At 34.5% G+C, this 23,622-nt stretch overlaps 2 protein-coding genes across 4 annotated transcripts in view; both read right to left on the minus strand.

Annotated features, from left to right (window-relative positions):
• Positions 1-994: 994 nt before the first annotated feature.
• On the minus strand, positions 995-11,510 carry LOC110445687 (protein fem-1 homolog C-like). Of its 3 annotated transcripts, none has more exons than XM_021490469.1 (3): positions 11,399-11,510; positions 5,863-7,217; positions 995-4,685 (listed from the first exon to the last, which is right to left on the minus strand). In XM_021490469.1, the coding sequence occupies exons 2-3, from the start codon at positions 7,177-7,179 to the stop codon at positions 4,023-4,025; spliced, it is 1,980 nt and encodes a 659-aa protein (XP_021346144.1). In that variant the 5' UTR covers positions 7,180-7,217; positions 11,399-11,510; the 3' UTR covers positions 995-4,022. The 3 variants fall into 3 exon arrangements, with proteins under 3 accessions (XP_021346144.1, XP_021346136.1, XP_021346128.1); XM_021490461.1 differs by lacking the exon at positions 11,399-11,510 and adding an exon at positions 10,487-10,574; XM_021490453.1 differs by lacking the exon at positions 11,399-11,510 and adding an exon at positions 10,487-10,574 and having other exon boundaries at positions 5,863-7,246.
• Positions 11,511-18,491: 6,981 nt separating this feature from the next.
• LOC110445704 (biotin--protein ligase-like) overlaps positions 18,492-23,622 on the minus strand; it is a 48,207-nt gene continuing 43,076 nt past the window's right edge. Inside the window, exons 11-12 of the mRNA XM_021490481.1 lie at positions 22,565-22,778; positions 18,492-21,950 (exon numbers count right to left, since the gene is read on the minus strand). Coding sequence (XP_021346156.1) covers positions 21,782-21,950; positions 22,565-22,778 — 383 coding nt within the window. The 3' untranslated portion in view covers positions 18,492-21,781. The remainder of the gene's footprint in view (positions 21,951-22,564; positions 22,779-23,622) is intronic.

The following is a 23,622-nucleotide window of genomic DNA, read 5'->3' on the forward strand; positions in this document are numbered from 1 at the left end:
TAGCCCTCATACCAGCATGTTACTGGCCAACTATCATTATCCTAGGTCTCTTGGTTATTCAGAAGAAGTTGTTTAAAGATTTTAACGGATTTGACTCCTGTGACCTTGAAAATTGATTAAGGTCATTTATTTGAGCAAACTTGGAAGCCCTTCATCCCAGCAGGTTACTGGCCAAATAGCATTACCCTAGGCCTCTTGGTTATTCATAAGAAGTTGGTTAAAGGATTTAAACATATTTGACCCCTGTGACCTTGAATATCAGTCAAGGTCATTTATTTGAACAAACTTGGTAGCCTTTCACCTCAGCATGTTACTAGCTACATATCATCACCGTAGGCCTCTCGGTTATTCAGAAGAAGTTGCTTAAAGATTTTAAGATATTTGACCCCTGTGACCTTGAAAATTGATGAAGGTCATTTATTTGAAGAAACTTGGTAGCCCTTTATGTCAGCATGATATTGGCCAAATATCATCACCCTAGGCCTTTTGGTTACTGAGAAGAAGTTGTTTAAAGTAATAAGGTGACGCCGGACGCCGCACCATGCCATAAGCTCACTTGGCCCGAAGGCCAGGTGAGCTAACAACAAAAGCACGCCGCCATGTGCCATGTCGGACTCAACTAGCGGACAAGACAGCAATACTATATGTAAATAATTGTTTTCAAAGGTCATGTATGATGCAAGTGTAGAACTCCTACCTATATGTTGTTATATATAACGGTATTGATACCTCGTACCTGTCATGACCTTTGCATGCATCTTTTTCTTTCCACGCGATATTTACATTTGGCCTTGTTGATGACGCGCGTGTGGTAAAATTACATCACTGATCTGGGTCAATTAAGAGTTTTAGACTGTCAGGTGACGATTTAGGATTTCTTAATATAATTATAATTTTTACTCTTAGGGAGTGAATTTCAGCAAAATTTGAATCGGTATATTTCACAAGAAGGTATTTTAAACATGTTTATGCCATTTTAGCAAATATGACATTTTTTCTCCGACCAGCCCCTTTAACACAAGAGTATATATATATAATTGCAAACATGCGTTACAACCTCTTGAGTAAACAACTATCATTTTGAGTCATGTCAACTCAATAATAAAACTTTAAAATGAACATATATTATATATTTTATTTTATATATGTCTTTCTTAATTTCTAGCTTTTTGATAAAATCACATATTGAACAAATTGTGAAGCCTTGCTTTCTTAATCTCATCATGTTTTACATCGAAATTTCTCCCGACTGAACTGGTAAAATAATACAATCAATACTGCATTAGTTTGTGGGTAAACCAACAAGTGAAAATTCCTCGATTTTTATCCTATAATAAAAAAAAATATTCTTGAACATTTCTACTTGTTGCAGCCCATACATTAGCCGTGAAAACCAACTTAGTTGCTAAATCAGTAAATGCAAATCATCAACAATCATTGATACTCACTGTTTTCTTCAGCATCGAATGGTAATGAAGACCGCAATATCTTTCATTGAAAACATTGTGTTTCTACTATTGTATATAAATTATTTCGCAGACATCTTCTATGATAGAGGTAATATTGGTACACGTATATAACATTTGTCGAGGGCAACTTCTATAATAAAGATAATGCATATAAGAATAAAGCTTGAAATCAGTTATACTAAAAAACATTCCTGTTACAAACCCTTTGTTTGAATACCTTTAAATCTTAAAAATAGTCAACAGCCTATTGACTGCTGTGAACCAACACCGCACGACAAACTTACTTCCTGTTTTTCCCTTTTAGACCCTACAATATAGACATACCGTTTTAAGTGTATTTCCTACTCTACATATTTATACTTGTTGAAAGCATATAATATTTATAACAGTTAACAGCCTTTGAACTATTATTAATAAACAAGGCTTATAAAAACTACATTATATAACCTAAAATTCACTCTAAAACTAATATTTAACCTCTTCCATGTTCCTGCCAAGTATGGTCCGTTGAAATGTTTAACCCCATAGAACTGACGGAAACATCTTACAGTAATACTGCATGTATGCATGGGATGTGCTGAAACCTTTAGGGAAACCCTGTTCAAACCCTTCAACCAAATGCTTTTATATTCCTAGAGGCTACGGAACAATGTTAAGTTATCGTGGATGTACTATTTGGTTGACATTACAGAGATTTACGCAATTTTGAACATGTCATGAACATGCTCAAATGCATTATCATCACTAAGTGGGCAAAAGGAAGCATGCAATATTGAGGATTCCTGAAATAAACACGTTTTAAAATCTTGATATCAGAAACTTGAATATATACATATTTTTCGATATCACTTGGTCACAACACATTCACATTTAGTTAATTTAGAAAAATACATTCACATTTAATTAAGTTAGAAAACATTAAAACAAACATATTTCACAAAAACGTAACTGTTAACTTTGTTTTTAAAAATGGCAAAACAGAAAATACACCCAAAACATAACAACATAACAATTCATTACTGACATTGGTTAAGATGAAGAATCTTAGCGCTCAGTGTTGTATCTCCAAGGAAGTGCTAAAACTGTCCTTGGCATATTTCTAAATATACAATGTACACAGCAAATATTTATATACGAAATAAATATGTTTTATTATCGTTTCCATTTTTGCAACGAAAAAGAAACGAAATCTCCACTACTGACATTCAGAACTTTTGATTTTAAACTATCAACCCCTGCATTAAACATGAATTAATATTTCAAAATGAATAAGAAAATCCACTGAAATGCTTGCAAACTATAATTGTCATTCTTTGAATATAGAAAATACAAAAAAGTGATGTGACTTACAATCTTAACAGAACTGAAATAAAAATCACATATGTGAAAATAATGACCAGTACTTCCATAGGAAATATCACATGTGAATTGTTGACTTAAATAAAGGTTTGTAAATATCAATGTCATTATTTCACAGTTGATAGTTCGGTGCAAAGGGAGGTAATCAATTTAAAGAAATAATAACCAAACTATCTAGTAGCAAAAGTAAATTTATACTACAAATTTAACACATAAGGGTTAAATTGGAATGCATTAAAAATACGAAAGGGTAACAGGGAGATAGATGAAAATGAATGAGGCCATGAACCACAAAACACGAGAATTCATGTGCTCCGAATAATGAGAACTTTCTGCACCGCATGTGGCATCTTTTATGATCGGGAACATCGATCTAAGAGAGGAGGTAAATATTTTTGAAATGGAACACACTATGTTTTCCTACTTTGAAATAAGGTCAGAATGAACACCATCAAATTTCTACGTAATATTACGCTTAATAAATTCTGCAAAAGTACATGTCAAGCCGTGAAATGTCTACATAAAAACTTTACTATTTGATGAAGATATAACAAAAAATGCAATGAACACACAAAGGATTAACGAGAGGCAAACGTCGATCGAGGTAAAGATACCAGTTGATATGTAACATTTAAATCAATCGACTATCATGTGTATATCTCCTAAATGACCAATCAAAGATATTTGTATGAGGATAATTAAGGCATTTTCGCGGGTTGTATTTCCATTTTCCATAATTCTCTAGTAGCATCCGTACAGATATATCAAAATATTCACCTCTTTGAAAAGGATTGTCTGGATAGATTTACCTTTCCTTAATAAAGATACGTGTAAAGATATTGTGATTTAATGTAAAAGTTCGAAAATGTTGGTACCATTTACTAAGAACGCTTCTGTAAAGTCACTAGACAAGGACTCTTGATTTCAACAATCCATGCTTGATCATTTATAGGCAAAAATATACCAAAAAAATATGAATGGTTCAAAAAGCTTACAATAATACCGCTAAATAATTTTATCGTGACTTTTTAAAATTACATCATAGGTAGAATTCTGGTTAAAGTATGAACATATAGGTTTATAAGTCTATGAGTTAGGCGGCAATACAAGTGAGATCTGATGAAAATAATAGAGCCAATTCTATGAAAGACTTCGGAACAATATCTGGGAGAAGGATATTTAATGATATCGGAATCATTCATGTATTTCCACAAATGATTTCAGTAAAGTAGGGAGGTATCCACGGTACATTATTCCCGAGTGTACGATTACCCTAGCTGCCAAACATTTCAAAGACGTGTACTGGAGTGGCCTTACACATCCTTGTTCCTGGAGGAATGCCAAAGGAGTATCCTTGTTACAGTTCCGGGTATCCATGTGTGTCCCTTGTTCTATTAAAACCCACGCCAGTTCCTTCCATTTATTTCCTCGATCAGGAATCTCTATTTGTTTCCGCCATGATGTTATACAGTGGTGAAGAGGTGCATTCTTATCATTGTCCGTTACGTTGACACTTGCACCTGCTTTTATCAGAGCGCGAATCACATCAATTGACGGAAGAGCAGCATCGGATTTTGCTGAATCTATCATCAATGCTAAATGCAGAAGCCGTTCGCCGTTTTCGCTTTCTGCGTCTAGTATCATCACTCTGTTCACTTCCTCGGTGAATCGTTCCCTTTCTTCATCATGTCCTTCCGAAAGGTAGAAGAAGTTCATGAAGTCAATAGCAATCAGTAGAAGAGATCTGAAGTTTTTGAACGTGTTCTTCTGAAGAGGTCGAACTTTAAGAATTTCTGCAAATTCCTGAAGTTGTTTTACCAACAAAGCAAACACGTCTACAATGTCACTAGTCTGTACCTGCGAAATAAGACCAGCAAATGTAGCTTTATATATCGCATGCATTTTAATAATTATACTTATTAATCTTCGTGATAACTTATTTGCAATTCTGGTAAAATCAAGTATCCAATATTGATAATGACATAAATGAAAATAGACTTGCGGGCAAGATGGCTAACATGTCCATACTTTCCAGGGGAAAACTTTGTATTATAACTCTAAAAAGGGTTAAAAAAAGACCAAATGCTGAAAGATTTCATCTCTCTTAAATATAATCAAAATACATTGCTTTACTTTGCATATATCTCATAGTTTCCTTAGCATCACAATATAAAGTGCATGATGTATATATACGGTAGTCAGAGCAACACACAAGTTAATTGTGTTTACGACAGAGTAAAAACGATAGCATACCTGTAAGTAATGCATTACAGTATATGCGTACAAAAGAGTACATGACTATAGATATGTACAAGCACGATGCATAACAAAGTTAGTATCCTTCCACACACTTTGAAGCGACAACACATTTACATATAGGATAAAGAGGGCATGTAACCTCTTTTACATTCTAACGATCTTCTATCATCTCGCTTTATCACCTCACAACCAAAACTGTTGAGACAAAAAGGTGACCATTTCCTATAATATTTTGTAACCAGGCTCGGAAGTGTATCCCAAAAGGTTAGATCTTTCAAAAGGTTTTGCATAATACCGTGGACAAAGTGTTCTCATAAACGAGTTCGTACAGAGTAATTGGATATTAAGTATGCAAATATATTTAAGAAAAAAAAAGATAAAACAAAGCAAATACTGTTTACTGCTTTCCTTTGTGTCCTATTATTAGGAGAAATACAAACTATAAAATATAAATTGACCCTTATTATTATCACAAAGACATGAAGCATACTTTATACATAAAAGCTGAATGTAACGCGCGCACAAATGATGGCACCTTTACAATTAGTTATAGATACAGCAGGCCAAAAATGATTTACACTGCAACATTCGGCCTTCTAGGACTCACTGCTGATGCTAGGGCTAAAATGTTGGAAATCCTACTACATAGGTCTAAACTAGAGTCGTAACAGAACGGGAGGTGCATAAAAAACCTTCATCTATGAATTTCAAAAATTTAGAGTCTTTATTAATCTCAAATTAATTAGATAATGGTTCCAACAAATACTTTACGTACCTTCTCGCTGATTTGTCCAGAAGAGCCCTTTGATAGCATTTCCTTTAACAAATCTACAAACAAGGTCAAGTCGAATACCAAGACTTCATCAGACGCTGAATTGCACTGTCTGCTAAGATGATAAGCATACTTCCAGAGGTCTACTGCACGCTGATAGTGATCCGAATCGGCATACATTGCCCCTCGATACCGAATCTCATTAATCGTCCGTTCATGACGTGTGCCTAGGATCCTTGCACGTGCAAGTAATGCATGCATGTTAATTTTGTCCGTGTCTGAAGCCACAAGAGCTTTACATTGTTCAGGAGTCGTAGTTTCTCTATGAAATCGATAAACTTGCTGCGTTTCTTCTGGAATGATTTTTGTCAGTGGTGCATCCGGATTCGCGTATCTCAAGTCCATTGCCTTATTCCACAATCGCAGTCCCTCTGGAATGTTGTCGAGGTCGTCAATCGCGGTTGCGCCGAGAAGTTCATACCCATCCACCAGTCGTGACAGCTTCATCACAGTATTATCTTTGATGTAGTCGAATATTGTCTGGTTTCCTTGAATGGCTGCTAAATGAAGGATGTGAATTTCTGTAGAAATCGTCACGAAATGAGAAGCTCCGACGCCAAGGAAGAACTTGACTAAGTCAAGCCGACCTGATTTTATAGCATGATACATTGCTGTGTGTCCACCAACGGTAGTTGCATTAACAGACGCGCCGTTGTTGACCAGAAACTCGCAGAGCTCCATAGATCCTTTGGTTGCATTCATCAGACACGTACCGCCATATACATTCGGCTGGTGGATATTGGCGCCATTTTCGACAAGATACTTCACAATTGCCAAATTCGCGCAGTAGCAAGCGCATCGTACTGGGGAGGAGTTTGTGGCAGTGGAGGCATGAATATCGGCTCCGTGTTCTACCAAGAGTTTCACAATAGCAAAATGTTGCTCACTGACGGAGACCCAAAGGGGAGTAACTTCGTCATTGAAATCTTCTGATTTTAGTATGTATAAACCTCGTAACTCAGTTTCGGCAGAACATTCCGTTAACATGTAGTTTACAATATCTGCTTGTCCTAACATACATGCACGAAAAAACGGCGCCTGATCATCTTGGACATGATTTATTATCCTGCTTTGGTCGTCTTTGTTATAGTTACTTAAATATAATTTCAGTGCTTCCAGGTTTTTTAAATCGATAAATGATTTAACCTTTATGCATGCCTCTTTCACGACTTCGGGCATCCTCGAGTTTCGGGGATGCATTTTGGGCTGCTCGACTGCCACGTTATTAATTTCCTCCTCCATGTCACTGACGTCATACATAGGATTAATATCGGGGTCTCTTGGTCTTCAGCGTGTACCTTTTAACATATAACAGGCTAGGTTGCATCTGTGAAATAATTGAACGTGAAGGATGCAGTAGTTTCTTCTAAAAGAAAAGCATATATCAAGGTCTGAATTATGTATATCAATGCTACAAATACGAAATACAAAAGCTAAAAGCAGCTAAGTCTACCAGTTTGATATAAATCATGAAAAGCAATAATTTATTTTGAACAAGAGGCCCAATGGGCAAGCATCGCTCACCTGGTATAAATCTCACACTTGTAACATTAAAAGTGATCTAAAATAAAGCTACAGGCAAAATATCAGTATTTATGATTAAAATTCATTCAAAAGAACCTGTTCATTTTTTTAAAAACATTTTACCTCTGTGATTGAAAATCGAACAAAGTCATTATGTTGAAAATTTTTTATAGCCTTTCATCTCAGGATGCAACTTGCAAAGTATCAACATCCTGGGACCCATGGTTATTCAGAAGAGGTTGTTTAAAGATTTTAAACAAATTTGACCCCTGTGACCTTGAATATAAGTCACTTTAACAAACATAGTAGTCCTTCATCCCAACATGCTATTGACTAAATATCAAAATCCTGAGCATTTTGAACATATTTGACCTTGTGACATTGAATATGATTCAAGGTCATACATTTACACAAGCTTGTTAGCTCTTGATCTTAGTATGCTACTGACTAAATATAATCACCCTGGGCATTTTGGTTATTGAGAAGAGGTTGTGTAAAGTTTTGAACATATTTGACCCCTGTGACCTTGAATATAAGTCACTTTAACAAACATAGTAGTCCTTCATCCCAACATGCTATTGACTAAATATCAAAATCCTGAGCATTTTGAACATATTTGACCTTGTGACATTGAATATGATTCAAGGTCATACATTTACACAAGCTTGTTAGCTCTTGATCTTAGTCTGCTACTGACTAAATATAATCATCCTGGGCATTTTGGTTATTGAGAAGAAGTTGTTAAGATTTTAACATATTTGACCACTGCGACCTTGACTATGGGTGAAGGTAATTCATTTGAACAAACTTTGTAGCCCTTCATCTCAGCATGCTACTGGCCAATTATCATCACCTGGGGCATTTTGGTTATTGAGAAGAAGTTGTTAAGTTTTTAACATATTTGACCACTGTGACCTTGACTATGGGTGAAGGTCATTCATTTGAACAAACTTTGTAGTCATTCAGCTCAGCATGCTACTGGCCAAATATCATCACCCTGGGCATTTTGGTTATTGAGAAGAGGTTGGTTAAAGTTTTTAACATATTTGACCCCTGTGACCTTGACTATGGGTGAAGGTCATTCATTTGAACAAACTTTGTAGTCATTCAGCTCAGCATGCTACTGGCCAAATATCATCACCCTGGGCATTTTGGTTATTGAGAAGAGGTTGTTTAAAGTTTTAAACATATTTGACCCCTGTGACCTTGAATATGGGTGAAGGTAATTTATTTGAACAAACTTTGTAGCCCTTTATGTCAGCATGCTATTGGTCAAATATCATCACTCTGGGCATTTGGTTATTCAGAAGAAGTTGTTTAAAGTTTTTTTAAGACAATCGACCCCTGTGACCTTGAATATAATTGAAGGTCATTCATTGGAACAAACTTGGTAGCCCTTCACCCAAGCATGCTACTGGCCAAATATCATCTCCCTGGGCAGTTTCACCACGGTGAGCTTAAAACTGAGAAGCTAAGATACGCTACACACATATTCTGTCCTCTCCCTATAGCAAACACGAGAATTATTTGGTTGACTTTCTATATATCAATACGATTTTTATTTATTTGGGAATTCACGGATAAGGTCATATTTCGATGGTGTCCATTGATGGTGAAGCCACTCAAGGCCCCTTCAAAAGGTGCCGCCTCACTGAAACTGCATTTCTATCAGTATTGCACTGCTATACCTGGTCGATTATTCTGACATTTTAAACAAGGTGCTTGGGGAAACATAACTAAAAAATAGTTGGGGGATAAAAGGGAAGCAATCTGAAGTGGTATACAATTTTCAGGTTGTGTCATTTTCTCGTTTGATTCTATGTCACATTTTATTTTAAATCGTTACTTCTTTTGACATCCATTTTTGACAAAACTCTACATCCTGTTAAGATTATCAAGGTTTTCCTCTGGTGATATTTACAATACTATATGTAGCTCAGTTGATGAGAGATCACTGTTCATCCAATCATAGAAAGTATTCTAATAAAATGAAGCAGTGAAACAAAAGACAGGTTATATATAATTACACCAATAGGTTCATGTAGATTGGTAGACTAGTGTCGCAGGGTTCTATTGTACATAGGATTAGGACGCCTTCTAGCTTCGAGCTAGAGGGAATTTCACCATCAAACCAATTTTTCACAAGTTTTGATTTTCATATAGTTATAAGTTAATTATAGAAGAAAAGGGGAAACGTTTATATATATCTGACATCGAATGAAGAAATTAATGTTCTATGCATGTACTTGAATTAAAGCGGATCCGAAATTGGTCTGAACTCACTAACTGTAGATTTAGTGATACAGTCATGGTATAAGGATTGAATTAAACAAGGATTATACTCTGTACAACTAATGTGTAAAAATTGCACATATTTGATATGTAATTTGATAAATCACTAAAAATCAGCTATTCAATGTCGTATGTTATTACTGAATAAAAATAGCTCTGGGTACACTACATACATCAAATAAATTCAAAACTTATGGCGTACATTGGTAGACTGACTAATACAATAGAATTAGATAATATCGGCTATTTTATAGTGATGCAATCATTACTTTAAATATACATGACTATAGGACACATATATAAAAAGAACAATCCCTACCTGTGATCACCCCTAAGGTTAATTTAAACTGTCGATTGGTAAGCACTTTGGGAATAGTGATGTAAACTTAAATATATGAATTCGAAATGAAACAATATAAAGGGTATGTTGCCATTTTGATATTGTGACATTATCACTGAATCCGCCCCTATAAACAGCAATGAGTTGCACAGACCACGCATCGCACAATTTCTTTACCTTCTGACAAAGTAGTTAACATTTTGTTAATCAATACATTCATATAAACTCCGTCATCAAAAAATATACGCAGTATATTTAAACCTAATTATAGTCAAGTTGTGAAGCTGATCAAGATCTAATTAATAGTCAAAACTTATAACCAGCAGTTAGGCGAATCAACATTATGAACAATTCGATTGTATGTACTATCTGTCCAATCAAAATGTCTTCAATATTGATCAAAGTACTTACTTTAGGTACTAAACGTTCATAGCGACACCAAATCGAAAGTAAACAAAACTCAGACGACAATCCCGGAAGTAAGCCCGAAAAACCCGGAAGTTACAAAAGTATAACTAACGATTCACGATCAATCCATAATAATTCCGGATTATAATCACAACTTTCTTTTACACATTTTAGTTACGTTAATGTTTATGATATCGAGTTATTTGAAAGAAACAATAATCTTTCAATACTTACTTTATATCAATAAGACGCATCTGAAATACGTATAAGCTACGTACTTAAATATACGATGGGAGTTAACTCTTAATTACTGTAAGTAAGTAAGTAAGTACGTACGTTCTGAAAGCTAAAGACTTATGCAGAAATATACGTTACAGCACCTAAATACTGTTCTATTCATGTGAATAAGTTTCGATGATAACTAAGGTGTCTCGATATGATGAGAAAGGAATAAACCTGTCTCAATATAGAGCGTACAGATGCGTTTTCAATGGTTAAACGTGAATTTGTTGTCCAAATTGTTGAAAATAAACCTATCAATATATATTGAAGCTATTAAAAGAATGTACAACTTTCATTTCATATGGTCTCAATCGGTAAGTTTAAATGCTGTGTTAACAACTGCTTTAATACGAAATCTGACACTGGAAAATACCATTAATTAATTTCAATACCATATATAATGTACAATTATATGAAGCCAATTAATTAATACTAAAATGACATGATACTTATCTACGTAACGTCATACAAGAACAACGAACATCAATACTTTTCAATCCATATAAAGCAAAACTCAATTCCGTAAATGTTTTTTAAGACCGTATGAGAGTGGAATAGCGTAAATCTTACTCTTGATATTACCTCTATATATTCTTCAGACTACTCCATTTTGCCAATCCCTCGTTAACATACCTACATATAGGTGGTCGGCTGGTGCAGTGGATAGCGCACTTGCCATTCACCAAGGCGGCCTGGGTTCGAATCCGTGAAAGGTTGGGATGACCTGCCCGATCACGTGGGTTTTCTCCGGGCACTCCGGTTTTCTCTCACACTAAGACCCCCCCTCGCGCTAACATCCGGGCCAACAAGAATTATTAATATCAGTTGAAATAACTTGTTTCATAATTGTTGTAAATTAAGTAAAGTTTATATAACATAGGCTACCCAGTACACTTAATTTAAATGATATATTGATAACCTGTAAGACAAGTGGTCTCTTGATCATGCTATCATTTATGCTCGCCTGATTACAAACACACGAAGCTAACTATCGTCTAGACACCAGTTTCCGCGCGTTATGTATTTTCGCGCAGACATTTTATCAAGCTATATCTCGTAACTACGTGACCTGCTGGACACAATACAAGGATATTTTAGACGTTTGGCCATCGTCTGTAAACTGACAAAAAAAGTACCGGAAGTTCTTCCGGAAAACAAGATTTAATCACCGATTAAAAAACACGAATAAATATGCAGTTTTGCTTAATGCTCTTTTTATCTTGCTCAAAATGAGCCCATACTTGAAAAAACGGTGATATATTTCATTCATGAACCAGTCTTTTTTGTAGTCTGACAAACGTACGAAAATGTCGTATGCAAATGAGGCCACATCTCCTCGCCGATTTTTTTTCCACTTCCGAAGAGCCAAGGAGACATTCTTATATCGATAAACAGTGTTTTCAATGAAACGTAAAACTTGTAATGCAATGAACCTTCAATTTTCACCAATTTGAAACAGAATAAAATGAGAAATAACTTACCATCAACCAAAACCGATATAAGACTGCAGAAAAAAAATAACAGATTCTATATCATAACTAAATAAATATAATAAATATTTTTTAAAAAAATACATGAATTCGTTCAATTTGACATCTTGAAAAATAAATTAAAAAGGTGAAATTTAAAAAAAGTTGTTTTGATATTTAATTTGACGATTTAAGATATATTTTTTATTCCAAACGAAGCTTTTGTTCTTGCAGGTCACTGTAGAGAATTTCTTTTTAATGTATTCGAGTTATCTTTCTTTGAACACTAAATCAAAATAGACACACGGAAACATATGACGGCTACTTCCGACGGGAGAAATTTGTTAAAAATTGTTTGTTCTGATTTTTTTTTAAATACAGTTTTATGTTGCTAGTTTTTTGTTTCCATTAGTAGATTGTATACATGTTTATGACAGTGATCCGTAATTTCAACAGTTTTCTGCCGATATGAGTACGAAATCGCGGATACTTCTGAAGTGCACGGAAACCGGTAACCCGAGGATACTCCAACAATTTTTATTACATTGTTGCCGGTGAAATATCGGATTCTATCAACTTGATAAAACTGATATCTTTCACACTGTGACAAATATCAAAAGTGATCACTTTTTGGTATTGACCACAGGGGCACGCAACTAGTTATTATAGGCTTTCAGTCGCTGGGTACGTAGGTTATAACGTACCCAGCGACTGAAAGCCTATAATAACTAGTTGCGTGCCCCTGTGTATTGACCAATCATAACGGCTGCATTGATATTCAAAGGCAACGATTTTTTGTTCATATTCAAATGAAGCGACGGCAGAATAAGTGGTTGTTATGGTAAATGTTTGGTACACACATTTAAGTTTTTACATAAATATACAATTAATAACATTTTGATAAGCAATCATACCAGAAAAAAATCAGAAAACTTCGGCGTCGAGTATCCCTTTCAAATGGCGTGCAGCCTTGTTGTCAAGCGTGACGTCATTAGAATATGGCGCTAATTATAACGCTTCTGATTCCCGCCCTTATTTAATGAATGACATTTTTCATGTTTTATGCTTTAAAATGTAATAAATAGAAAATGTAATGATGTCTTTAGTGATAACAAATATATTTCACCCGTTTGGCTAATATTTTGATATTTTTCACGAGTGCGCAGCACGAGTGAAAAATATAAAAATATTAGCCACACGGGTGAAATATATGTTATTTTTTATTTATTTTTCTTTAAACATATTTTATTTGCAAAAAATACAAAAGGGATTAGAAACAAGTTATAAAACTTGAAGTTCGCCTTCTCCCTTAAAGCAATAATGATGAAATATACATATGGCTTCAATTAAAGTAGAAAATGTTGATGACTGTAAATTTAGATGATTCAAAGGAAACATGAATAAGATACAATGTACAATATACAAATCTTACAGATTATTTTTGCATTGAATGTATCTCAGTAACCTGAATATAATATAAACATACGCTGTAATATTACTATAAATAATCTATAGGTTTTATTTTCATATTGAAACTTCTGTCAATGATGCATATCATAAAGTCACTAAAACAAAATTTAAAATTAGCGTTGAAATCAACCTGCATGTTTTAACACCGTAGTAGCTTGTGACGCAGCAGATCTAGACCGCATCACACAATGGTCACACTGAAGACACCATTGTATATATGATATAGATGAAAAAAAATTCGGAGGATTAGAAGCTAACGTGAGGAAATTATGTTAGTTCTGTATATGGTGAGCAGATCATGTAAAATATAAAAATATTAGCCACACGGGTGATTTTTTTATTTACTTTTATTTAAACATATTTTATTTGCAGAAATTAAGAAGACAGGAATGGATATTTTGGTCGAATTGAACAAGAATCCCCACAGCGTGTTGATATAGAAAACTGCTTGTAAATGGGGAATCGTTTCAAGTCTTTTACATAGATATCACCAGGAAATACTTGACACATTTATTTTCAGTACCCATATCATTTCTTGATATTTTACCGATACTATTAGTAAGTCCGCAACCAAAATCTGCGTCTACTTGTACGATGTTTGAATTACTTTGAACATGACGCTCTGGAAAAGTTGCTTATGCAGCGTAGGTCAAAGGCAGGAAATGTTGGTCAAAGTGACCCCGTCCTAGTGCCTCAACAATATGTATATTGCATACATATTCTGTACATACGACAAAAATATGCTTTGGAAAAGTCCCAGTGGGGGTTGAATGTTAAAATTGAAGACAGAGTTGCATGTCATGCATGAACTCCCCTTGGTCTTACACGACATATAGTGCACTTAAATTGTGTTTTCAAGATCGTCAAACAATATAATTCATGGTCTTGCAGACGTTACTCAAAACTGAAACAAAATAATTTTAGAGTTACAGAGTCAGATGGCCGTCCGATCTGACAGGGTTAGGTCATTACATTGCATTTTGATAGGAGCAATGATTGAAATTTACGTTATTGTAAACGATTCTTATTTTTTTAAATCAAGATGACATTGACTTTTTTTTACACCAGACAAGTAATCCACCTCAATTGCCTTCAACATGAAAATCAGGCATGACGTTTTGATTCTCTATTGAGAGTAGTAATGACCTTTTGACCCGAAAAGTAGATCTAATAAGCTATATATTGCGAATAAACTACACCGGTAACTATGAACTTTGACCACAAATATTCCCATTCGGCAAGTATCTTAGTTTCATTAACATAATTAAGTTATTGTAAAAGATTGAAACCAAAGGATCGGTAAACGCTCGTAATTACAATAGCCCCGATATATAGGAGGCCTCAGGATATATCACCCATTTATATTTTTTCTTATATTTTATTATCGAAGCTGACAGTCCGGACATGAACGTATGGTGAGGTTAACTTATAATTAATAGCCCTGCACTGCAGAACGTTACAGCATTATATGTAAAACATCACGATTAGGCTAGCATGGTTCTGGCAGAGAATACATTTAAAGATCTGAGGGTTCCTTATAAGTGATCTTAATGTCTTCATAACTGTTTCTAAACATTTTCTTCCGTTTGGTAATATAAGCATAGATTGTATACAAGTTTATAAAGCAAAATCAGTAAAGTGTGACGTTTCCATGATTACTCTGTCACCTTTATCAGAGAATTGAACCTGTATATATTCTTTTAATTGGTCTACACACCTACATGTATTTCATTTGCTGATGCAAAATGTAATTTGAAATATCTTTGATAAGCTAAACTACAATACATTATGGAACTGTGTAAACACGAGTACAATATTATCATGAGGTTATCATATGTATGGAAATCACATCCTTTTATACTTAACAGAAAATCCAAACTCGAGATTATTCAAAACACGTTTATTAGTATTTTTTACAAAATGTGCACCAACAATCCAAACTGTGCCAAATTACTAAGGCAAACTAGAACACTGACAGGTCAGTAAGGGCCCCGTCTTGTGGCAATATATCCCCCATAATCATCTGGAAGCAATCTGCCCATATACATGTAGCTGAGCTTGACGTTTGACATTTGGAATTCAAAAAGAATCGCAAGGAAGCAAAATATACATTTTACATGTACTATGATGATAGTCTTGTTTCCTTCTACCTCCATATTTGCTGGGCTAACAGAAATGTAAATACCGGTGCAATACTCATTTGTTACCTTTGATTTGTTTTATTTCACCTTATTTACCTCCTCCATCAAGAGCCAGGGTCAAAGTCAGCTATCCACATTGTCTTTGACCTTTGGACCTTAAAGACTTTGACCATTAACCCAGTGACCTTGATCTTTGGTCAGTTGACTTATTCTTTAATTCCGACCAACTTTGCTTCTTAATGTCATAACAAAATGTTCATCAGTGAAAAATAAAAAACTTGACCTTGACACTTTGGACCCATCACCTGGACAACATTGCTTCATAACAAAATGTTCATCAGGGAAAAGGTACAAAATTTAACCTTCACCTTTGACCCAATGACCTTGACCTTTAGTCAATTGACTCCTAGTTTAATTCTGAACAACATTGCTTCAAAGTGTCATAGCGAAATGTTCACCAGTGAAAAGATACAAAATTTAACCTTGACCTTTGACCCAATGAACTTTGTTCAGTTGACTCCTTGTTTAATTCTGATCAACTTTGCTTCATCATGTGATAACAAAACGTTCATCAGTGAAAAGATGCAAAAGTTGACCCTGACCTTTGGATCTAATTACCTTGACCTTTGACCTCAACTTTTTACCTCAGTGTGTCTCTTTGTTTAATTCCGAACAACTTTGCTTCATAATGTCATAGCGAAATGTTCACCAGTGAAAAGCTACAAAATTTGACCTTGACCCCTGAACCGATGACCTTGACCTTTTGTCAGTTGACTCATTGTTCAATTCTGACCAACTTCGCTTCATAATGTCATAACAAAATGTTTATCAGTGAAAATATGTAAAATTTGACCTTGACCTTTAAACCTAATGACCTTTGACCTTGATTTTTTTCCACTCAATGTGTATTTTTGTAAACTGAACATCTTGACCAAGTTTCATGTACATCGGTCAATTAATACCAAGGTTATCAGCCAGGAACAAAATTTGTGGTAGACAGAGTGATTACTATAGGGCACCCGTATCTCCGATACAGGGCCCTAATGAACACAATGTCGTGTTTCTTCTGGTCCTAACACCAGACTTAGACCTTGACATACAGATGTCTGGTGTGGACCATCTATATGTCAAACTGTCTTAAGTCTGGTGTTAGGGCCAGAGAAAACTCGGGCTATCACTCCTGCAGTATGTGCATTTGTGTATTCCTTCCTGTAGTGGAGAAGCAATATAGTTAGCTGTGTAGCTGATTTCCTTGTTTCTTCCTGTAGTGGAGAAGCAATATAGTTAGCTATGTAGCTGATTTCCTTGTTACTGCTTAACATGTACATCTGATTGATGTCGGTTGGTCTCTTTATCAATTTAATAAAAATATTTTCATGTTTGGTAGTTTTCAAAAATAATTGTTTTTGTCAAGCACACCATATGAGTCTCTCTAATAGGGTTATGATCAAAATTGTATCCCTATCATTGTAGGTGTTCCTGATACTAAGATGTTGAGGTTATCCTCCATTGAGGATTGTAATTTCTGGATATATATATAAATCAATAAAAAAAGAAATTCAAATGACAATCGTTTCCTTTCATATTGATACATGCATGGCAATATTTTCTTTTATCCCAAGTTATAAATCATTCAAAACAACAGCCATAAATGTTATCTCGGGACTAAACCATGTTAGGGTTCTTACAAATCTGTGATAGCAATTAACCAAGTACATGTACCAACCAAACCAGTATCAGAAACTTCTTCTCAAAAAAGATACCAAAAATGCCGGAGAGCAACATTTCTTTCAAATTAGTGATGTATAACAAAATTAATCAGCAATACATATATACCAATTCAGCAGAATATTTAATTATCACTGTCATGCTGCAGTTTAATCTAACAGAAACCTTTTCAATGAATTATCTGGTATGAAAAGGAAAAAAGAATGTACATGATTAATTGGGTTGCATGACAAAAGAATCAAACAAATCAGTTTATATTTGAGGCAATATTTTCTAATAGAAATACAAGCATGTTTTCTTTATCTCTAGAGAAAACAAGTTTGGACAGACAAGAGATATTTGAGTTTGTCTTAGGGGAACTCAAACTTAATTTTCTATTTACTTATGTGAATAAAGTCAAAACTTCATTTTCAACTAGAATTTTGTTTTTGTGAAGATAACATATATGTCTCCCCTTATTAGCCAATAGACAAACTTGGGTATGAAAAATTAACAAAGGGCCATATCTCTTGATATAGAGAATGGGGCACGAGACCCGAATTTAGAATGTGACACTCATACTTCCCGAGATACATTAAAACTATAGCAAGTTTGGTCAATGTAGTTGAAATAACATGGAAGTTATGCTGTGGACAAATTTCAGTATTAAAAATAAACAAACGGCCATAACTCACTATATAGTCGGGCATAAAACCTGATTTTAGTGCGAGAGATTCCACCTTCCCAAGATACATAAATAAATAACATGGAACTTATACTCTGGACAAACTTCGGTATTAAAAATAAACAAAGGGCCATAACTCTGTACATAGTGGGTTACGAGACCTAGTTCCAGTGCACTGCACACCTTCTGTGGGTGATGCAGGTATATTTCAAGTTTGATTAAGATATCTTTAATGGTTTAGAAGTTATGCCGTGGACAAACTTCGGTATTAAAAATAAACAAAGGACCATAATTCTGTATATAGTGGGGGCATAAAACCTGATTTTAGTGCGAGAGATTCTGCCTTCCCAAGATTCATAAATATGGTAAGTTTGGTCAACGTAGGTGAAATAATATGGAACTTATGCTCCGGACAAACTTCCGTATTAAAATTAAACAAAGTGCCATAACTCTGTATATAGTGAAGCATGAGACCTGATTCCAGTGCACTACACACCTTCTGTGGGTGATGCAGGTATACTTCAAGTTTGATCAAAATATCTTTTAACGATTTCAAATTTACTAAGAAGAAGAAGAACCAGTACTAATATAATATGTCTCCCTTCACTCGAATGGGAGACAGAATTAAAGCAGGATAGAAACTTAGCTCAATCTCTATTTCTTAGAGAACTTTAAAAGCATAATCATGAACTAATCTCCCAAAATAATTACAGTGTATGCACTTACCATTAAGCTCCACATATATGCTTCACATATATACTCTATGAATTACATGTAATGTAAACTAGTAAAGCACAAACACAACTAGAGGTGAAGTTTTGAACCCATTCACCCCTAAAGTCACATGTGAACCTTACCGAGCCAAAGACTGGGCAAGTCCAGTTTAGATGTGTAGGGGTGAATGATTTAAGTGTTGGTGATATATATAGGCAATGCAGTTTCACATGGAATTAGAATACTATGACTTGAACCTAATTGATAAATGCACGATTCTGAAAGTAGCACATTAGTATAGGAGTAAGATATAACTCAAGGATGATACCAAATGTAAAAATATCTTCAGCAGTTCAGACGAGATGAACGGTCAGACACCAGATTGCCAGAATGTACCAAGATTAGCCATCAAATCCTAACACTTACCCTAGTTTCACTGGCAGGGCAATAACATATAGGATTGGACAGGAAATCTTTAGGTATCCTCTATATATACAGATTCAACGATCAGTGATGGTGGTTTATCATTTATCTAACTACATTGTATTACAATTCAATTTTGAAATTACGAAAAGAAACAAGGTTTACTGAATTTCTTTCTTGAAATTTGAAAATAAGATAAGAAACGTTAGAAAAAAATGATAAACAACTGTCCCAACTTATTGAATTTCTTTCTACCATAGCCTATTTATTTTATGTTATTTTAATAAACCCAAATGGAAAAGTTTCCTTTCAGCAGCCACTTTCTTTGCTATTGCGTATTTGCAGCTGATGTATTAAGATCATGAGTCACAAATTCTCTCCTAATGTGCATTGAGAAATATGATCGACAGCTTTAAATCCTATTTGAGGAAATCCTCGTAATGACTACAAAAGAACACCATGGTGAGCAGAATATGATCAAACATTAAAACTAGGATCAAATGCCAGCTTTCAGTGGCGAGGTTTAGATGATAAACCACAGATGGAATTGTCAGTATCCTGTTCAAAACTGTATATATACTGAACACTCAGTCAAACTAACTGCTTGTACTAAATTAAATATATGTTTACATTAAATCACACACTAACGACACATCAAACTTTTCAACATTTCATTTGTTAGTCGTAAAAGATGATCAAAACATTTTGGCATTTTCCTTCACGGATTATGTGTCAAATTATGCAAATTATAGAATGCTTATAGCATATATAGTAAAAATAGCTTTGGGAAAATATTATATATATATAACCCACATGTATATTACAGTGTATAAAGTATAATAAACAAATAGCACTGATGCCAATACACAGTTTTGTAATGTGTATGAATATTATAAGCATTAAATAGTCCCAATTTACATATATCAGCATTTATACAAAGGACTACAACCAAGATAAATTAGCACTTTAATAAGAGTATAGTACAGTCATATAGTCAACATCTTAAATCCTGACAACAGTAATTTTGTATTTCCATAACAAGCTTTGCAAGAAATTTTCATTTTATGAAAATCAATTTGTTAAAGAAAGCAAAATTATAATTATAGCATGATATAAACATACACTTATTGTTTATTGTGAATATTAAACCAAGTGTAACTGGAGTAAGCATTCCTTATAAACAGTAACATTTACAAACTTATGTATATATCAATGAATGGAAAACAAAGTAGGTTTAGCAAGAGGCATGATACAGTATAGCAGGTGGCATTTGTAGGTACTTTCTTAACCATGCTCCAATTTCACCAATTATACCGTTCCTTAAATTCTAATAACTTAAACTTTTCCATTGGAAGACATTGCATTTTCCTAATATTTTTGTTAACTTTAGCAATGCTTTCAAATGAAAAAGCTTGAGGAATTCCTTAAGGTAAACATTCCTTAAAGTGGGGCCAGTTTTCAGTTGATGAATTATAAGTGTCAATACCAAATCCAAGTTTTATACCTTCATTGTTGTAATATATGAGGTTTGAATGTTCCCAGGTAAATATACAACAAAATGTGCATGTCATACCCAAACAAGATGACGGATTAATTGATGTAACAATCAATTTGTGGTGAATCATCTCATATTTGCCTTTTCCGAAATAATTTAAATTGTATTCTCATAATTTCTTGGAACATTTCAAAATTTCAATTTAGTTGTTCTTAAAACTTCAACATGAGCAAAAAGTTTTAAAATCATGATTTTTCTTCAGTAAACAAATAACGAATATACCATTGACAGCCATAAAGCAAATCAAAGGTAGAGAAAACTTAAAGAAAAAGCTATATAGTTAATTGAGAACTTGGGGCTAGCTTTCTAACCCTTTCTGATGTCCAACAATTATTTCTGTGTCCCCAGGTGAAGACAAACAATTATTAATCTGTAGTTTTGTAAAATGTATTACACACAGAAAATGATGTGATGTATTCTGATAAACAAATGCTTTATACATGTTGATGTATACTTCCAAATTGTATTCACATCTTGTACATTACTAGAGCATATTTTTGACACTATCACACACTTGAACTTCAAATTTGGTAAACATCTTGGGGAGGCAGTGTATTTTACAATAGAACAATGGTCAAGATATGTTTTGCTATATACTTTGTGGCAAGCTTAAGTAAACAGGTCTATTGCTTGTTTCACGAGTCTAATAAAACTCTGTTTTCTCTGTACTATTTTGTAATATCTCTATCAAACACTCTCCTCATTCACAGAACTTTATACTAAAAGCACATATTTTAATTGCCCTCTCAAGTCTTTCACCATTTTCGTTATTAATCAGTATTCACAACTCTGTATGAAAATGTAGGATTCTGTTGTTGCCATGGAAATGTAACAGCCCATCAGTGGTACTCTCTAGCTGGTCTTCATGGAGATCAGATTCCTCATCATGTCAAAGCTGTTACCGTCTGGTTGTACAGAGTGTCTCGTGCCGTCATCTGCCACCACATCCAGATAGCCGTACTCATCAAGGCCCTGTATTGTGACATCCACATTCTCCTTTTCCAGACGTACACGACTGCCACTGTCAAGGTTATTATAGCTCCATTAATAAAGGTTTATTTGGGAGTAAAACACAATATGTTTTTATTTCATTTGTGGTTTTGTTAATAATTTTATCCTTCAGAACACATTTCTCTTTACAATATCATGCTGTTTTTTAAAGAAACCACAATATCTGTTAATTACTGTATAATCATTCTTGTAAATAACATTTTCGAAAATTTAACTTCTTTAAATAGATTAAAATGGCACTATCTATTTGCTTGTAGCAAAGAACACTGACACAGTTGATTTGTCAACCCAGGTATTTGAGTAGCGAGAATTACCTGATGGTGTAGCTTATGGTTGTAGTAACATACATGTGTATGTTACTTTGTAGCAAGTGCTGGCATCATAGACTTACTTGTGTGACAGCATCGCAAGTATCGTCTCATCCCTACATATGTAGCCAGAGTTGGCAATATACAGACTTACCTATGTAGCTGTCATTGGCACTATAGACACACATGTAGCAAGTATTGACAAGAAGGACTTTTCTAAGTATAATCAGCATTAATATTGTAAGTGTAAACTCACCTACATATGGACATGTAGCCATCATGTATTCTTACCTAGCCAGTAAAGGTTCAAACTCACCTGTGTAGCCAGCGTTGGTTGTACAGTTGGAGGAACTTGACTCCATCGTCGGTCTGGAACTGGTTGATTAGCTGTTCTATAATGGACACTGTACGGCCCACCAGCTGTTCCTTACTACACAGACCTAGTGTGTCACCACTCTCACTGTTGTGGCGCTCGATCAAGTCGTTGATACAAATTGTTGGGTTCTTGTTGCTGACGTTAAACCCACAACCTGAAACAGGACAGAAATTTAAAAAAAAAATTGATATAAATTCTTTCCAATAGAAATTTACCAGGTACATGTTTTATTACGAATTTCTATTTAATTCATGATACATTTGTAACATAAAGATAATCTGATACGAAGTCACCGGATTTGTTTACATATTGTTCATTAACCTGGACAGATCATCAGCTGAAACCAGGAAGATTACCTAACAAAAAGAGATATCGGCCACCACAAAATCACCGTTAATGGGTAATAGGTATAGAATACAAGAGTTTCAAGAGGGATCTTATAATCCATCATTGGAAGATCACTGCATGTTGCTGGAAAAAGCGTTCTTTTTTCTTCACTCCATTTTTTTCTCTCTTTTTGAACAAGAACATGCACAGGTACTGAGGAGATCATGCAAACTAAGACATGAGTGGCTTGTTCTATGATAGAATGTTTTCATCCGTTTCACATCAATATACTTTCAATATGATTAAAATCATCACACCTACATAAATAAAGATACAAATGAAATACACAGCAGCTATGTGAACAACCCTGTGTAACATCAGCTATGTAAGCAAACCTGTGTAATATCAGCTATGTGAACAACCCTGTGTAACATCAGCTGTGTAAACAAACATGTGTTATTTCAGCTATGTAAATAAAAACCTGTGTAACATCAGCTATGTAAGCAAACCTGTGTAATATCAGCTGTGTAAACAAACCTGTGTAACATCAGCTATGTAAACAAAACATGTGTAAGATCAGCTATGTAAGCAAACCTGTGTAACATCAGCTATGTAAACAAACATGTGTTATATTAGCTATGTAAACAACCCTGTGTAACATCAGCTATGTA

Source organism: Mizuhopecten yessoensis, unplaced genomic scaffold, assembly GCF_002113885.1.
Source record: "Mizuhopecten yessoensis strain PY_sf001 unplaced genomic scaffold, ASM211388v2 scaffold259, whole genome shotgun sequence".
NCBI lineage: Eukaryota > Metazoa > Mollusca > Bivalvia > Pectinida > Pectinidae > Mizuhopecten > Mizuhopecten yessoensis.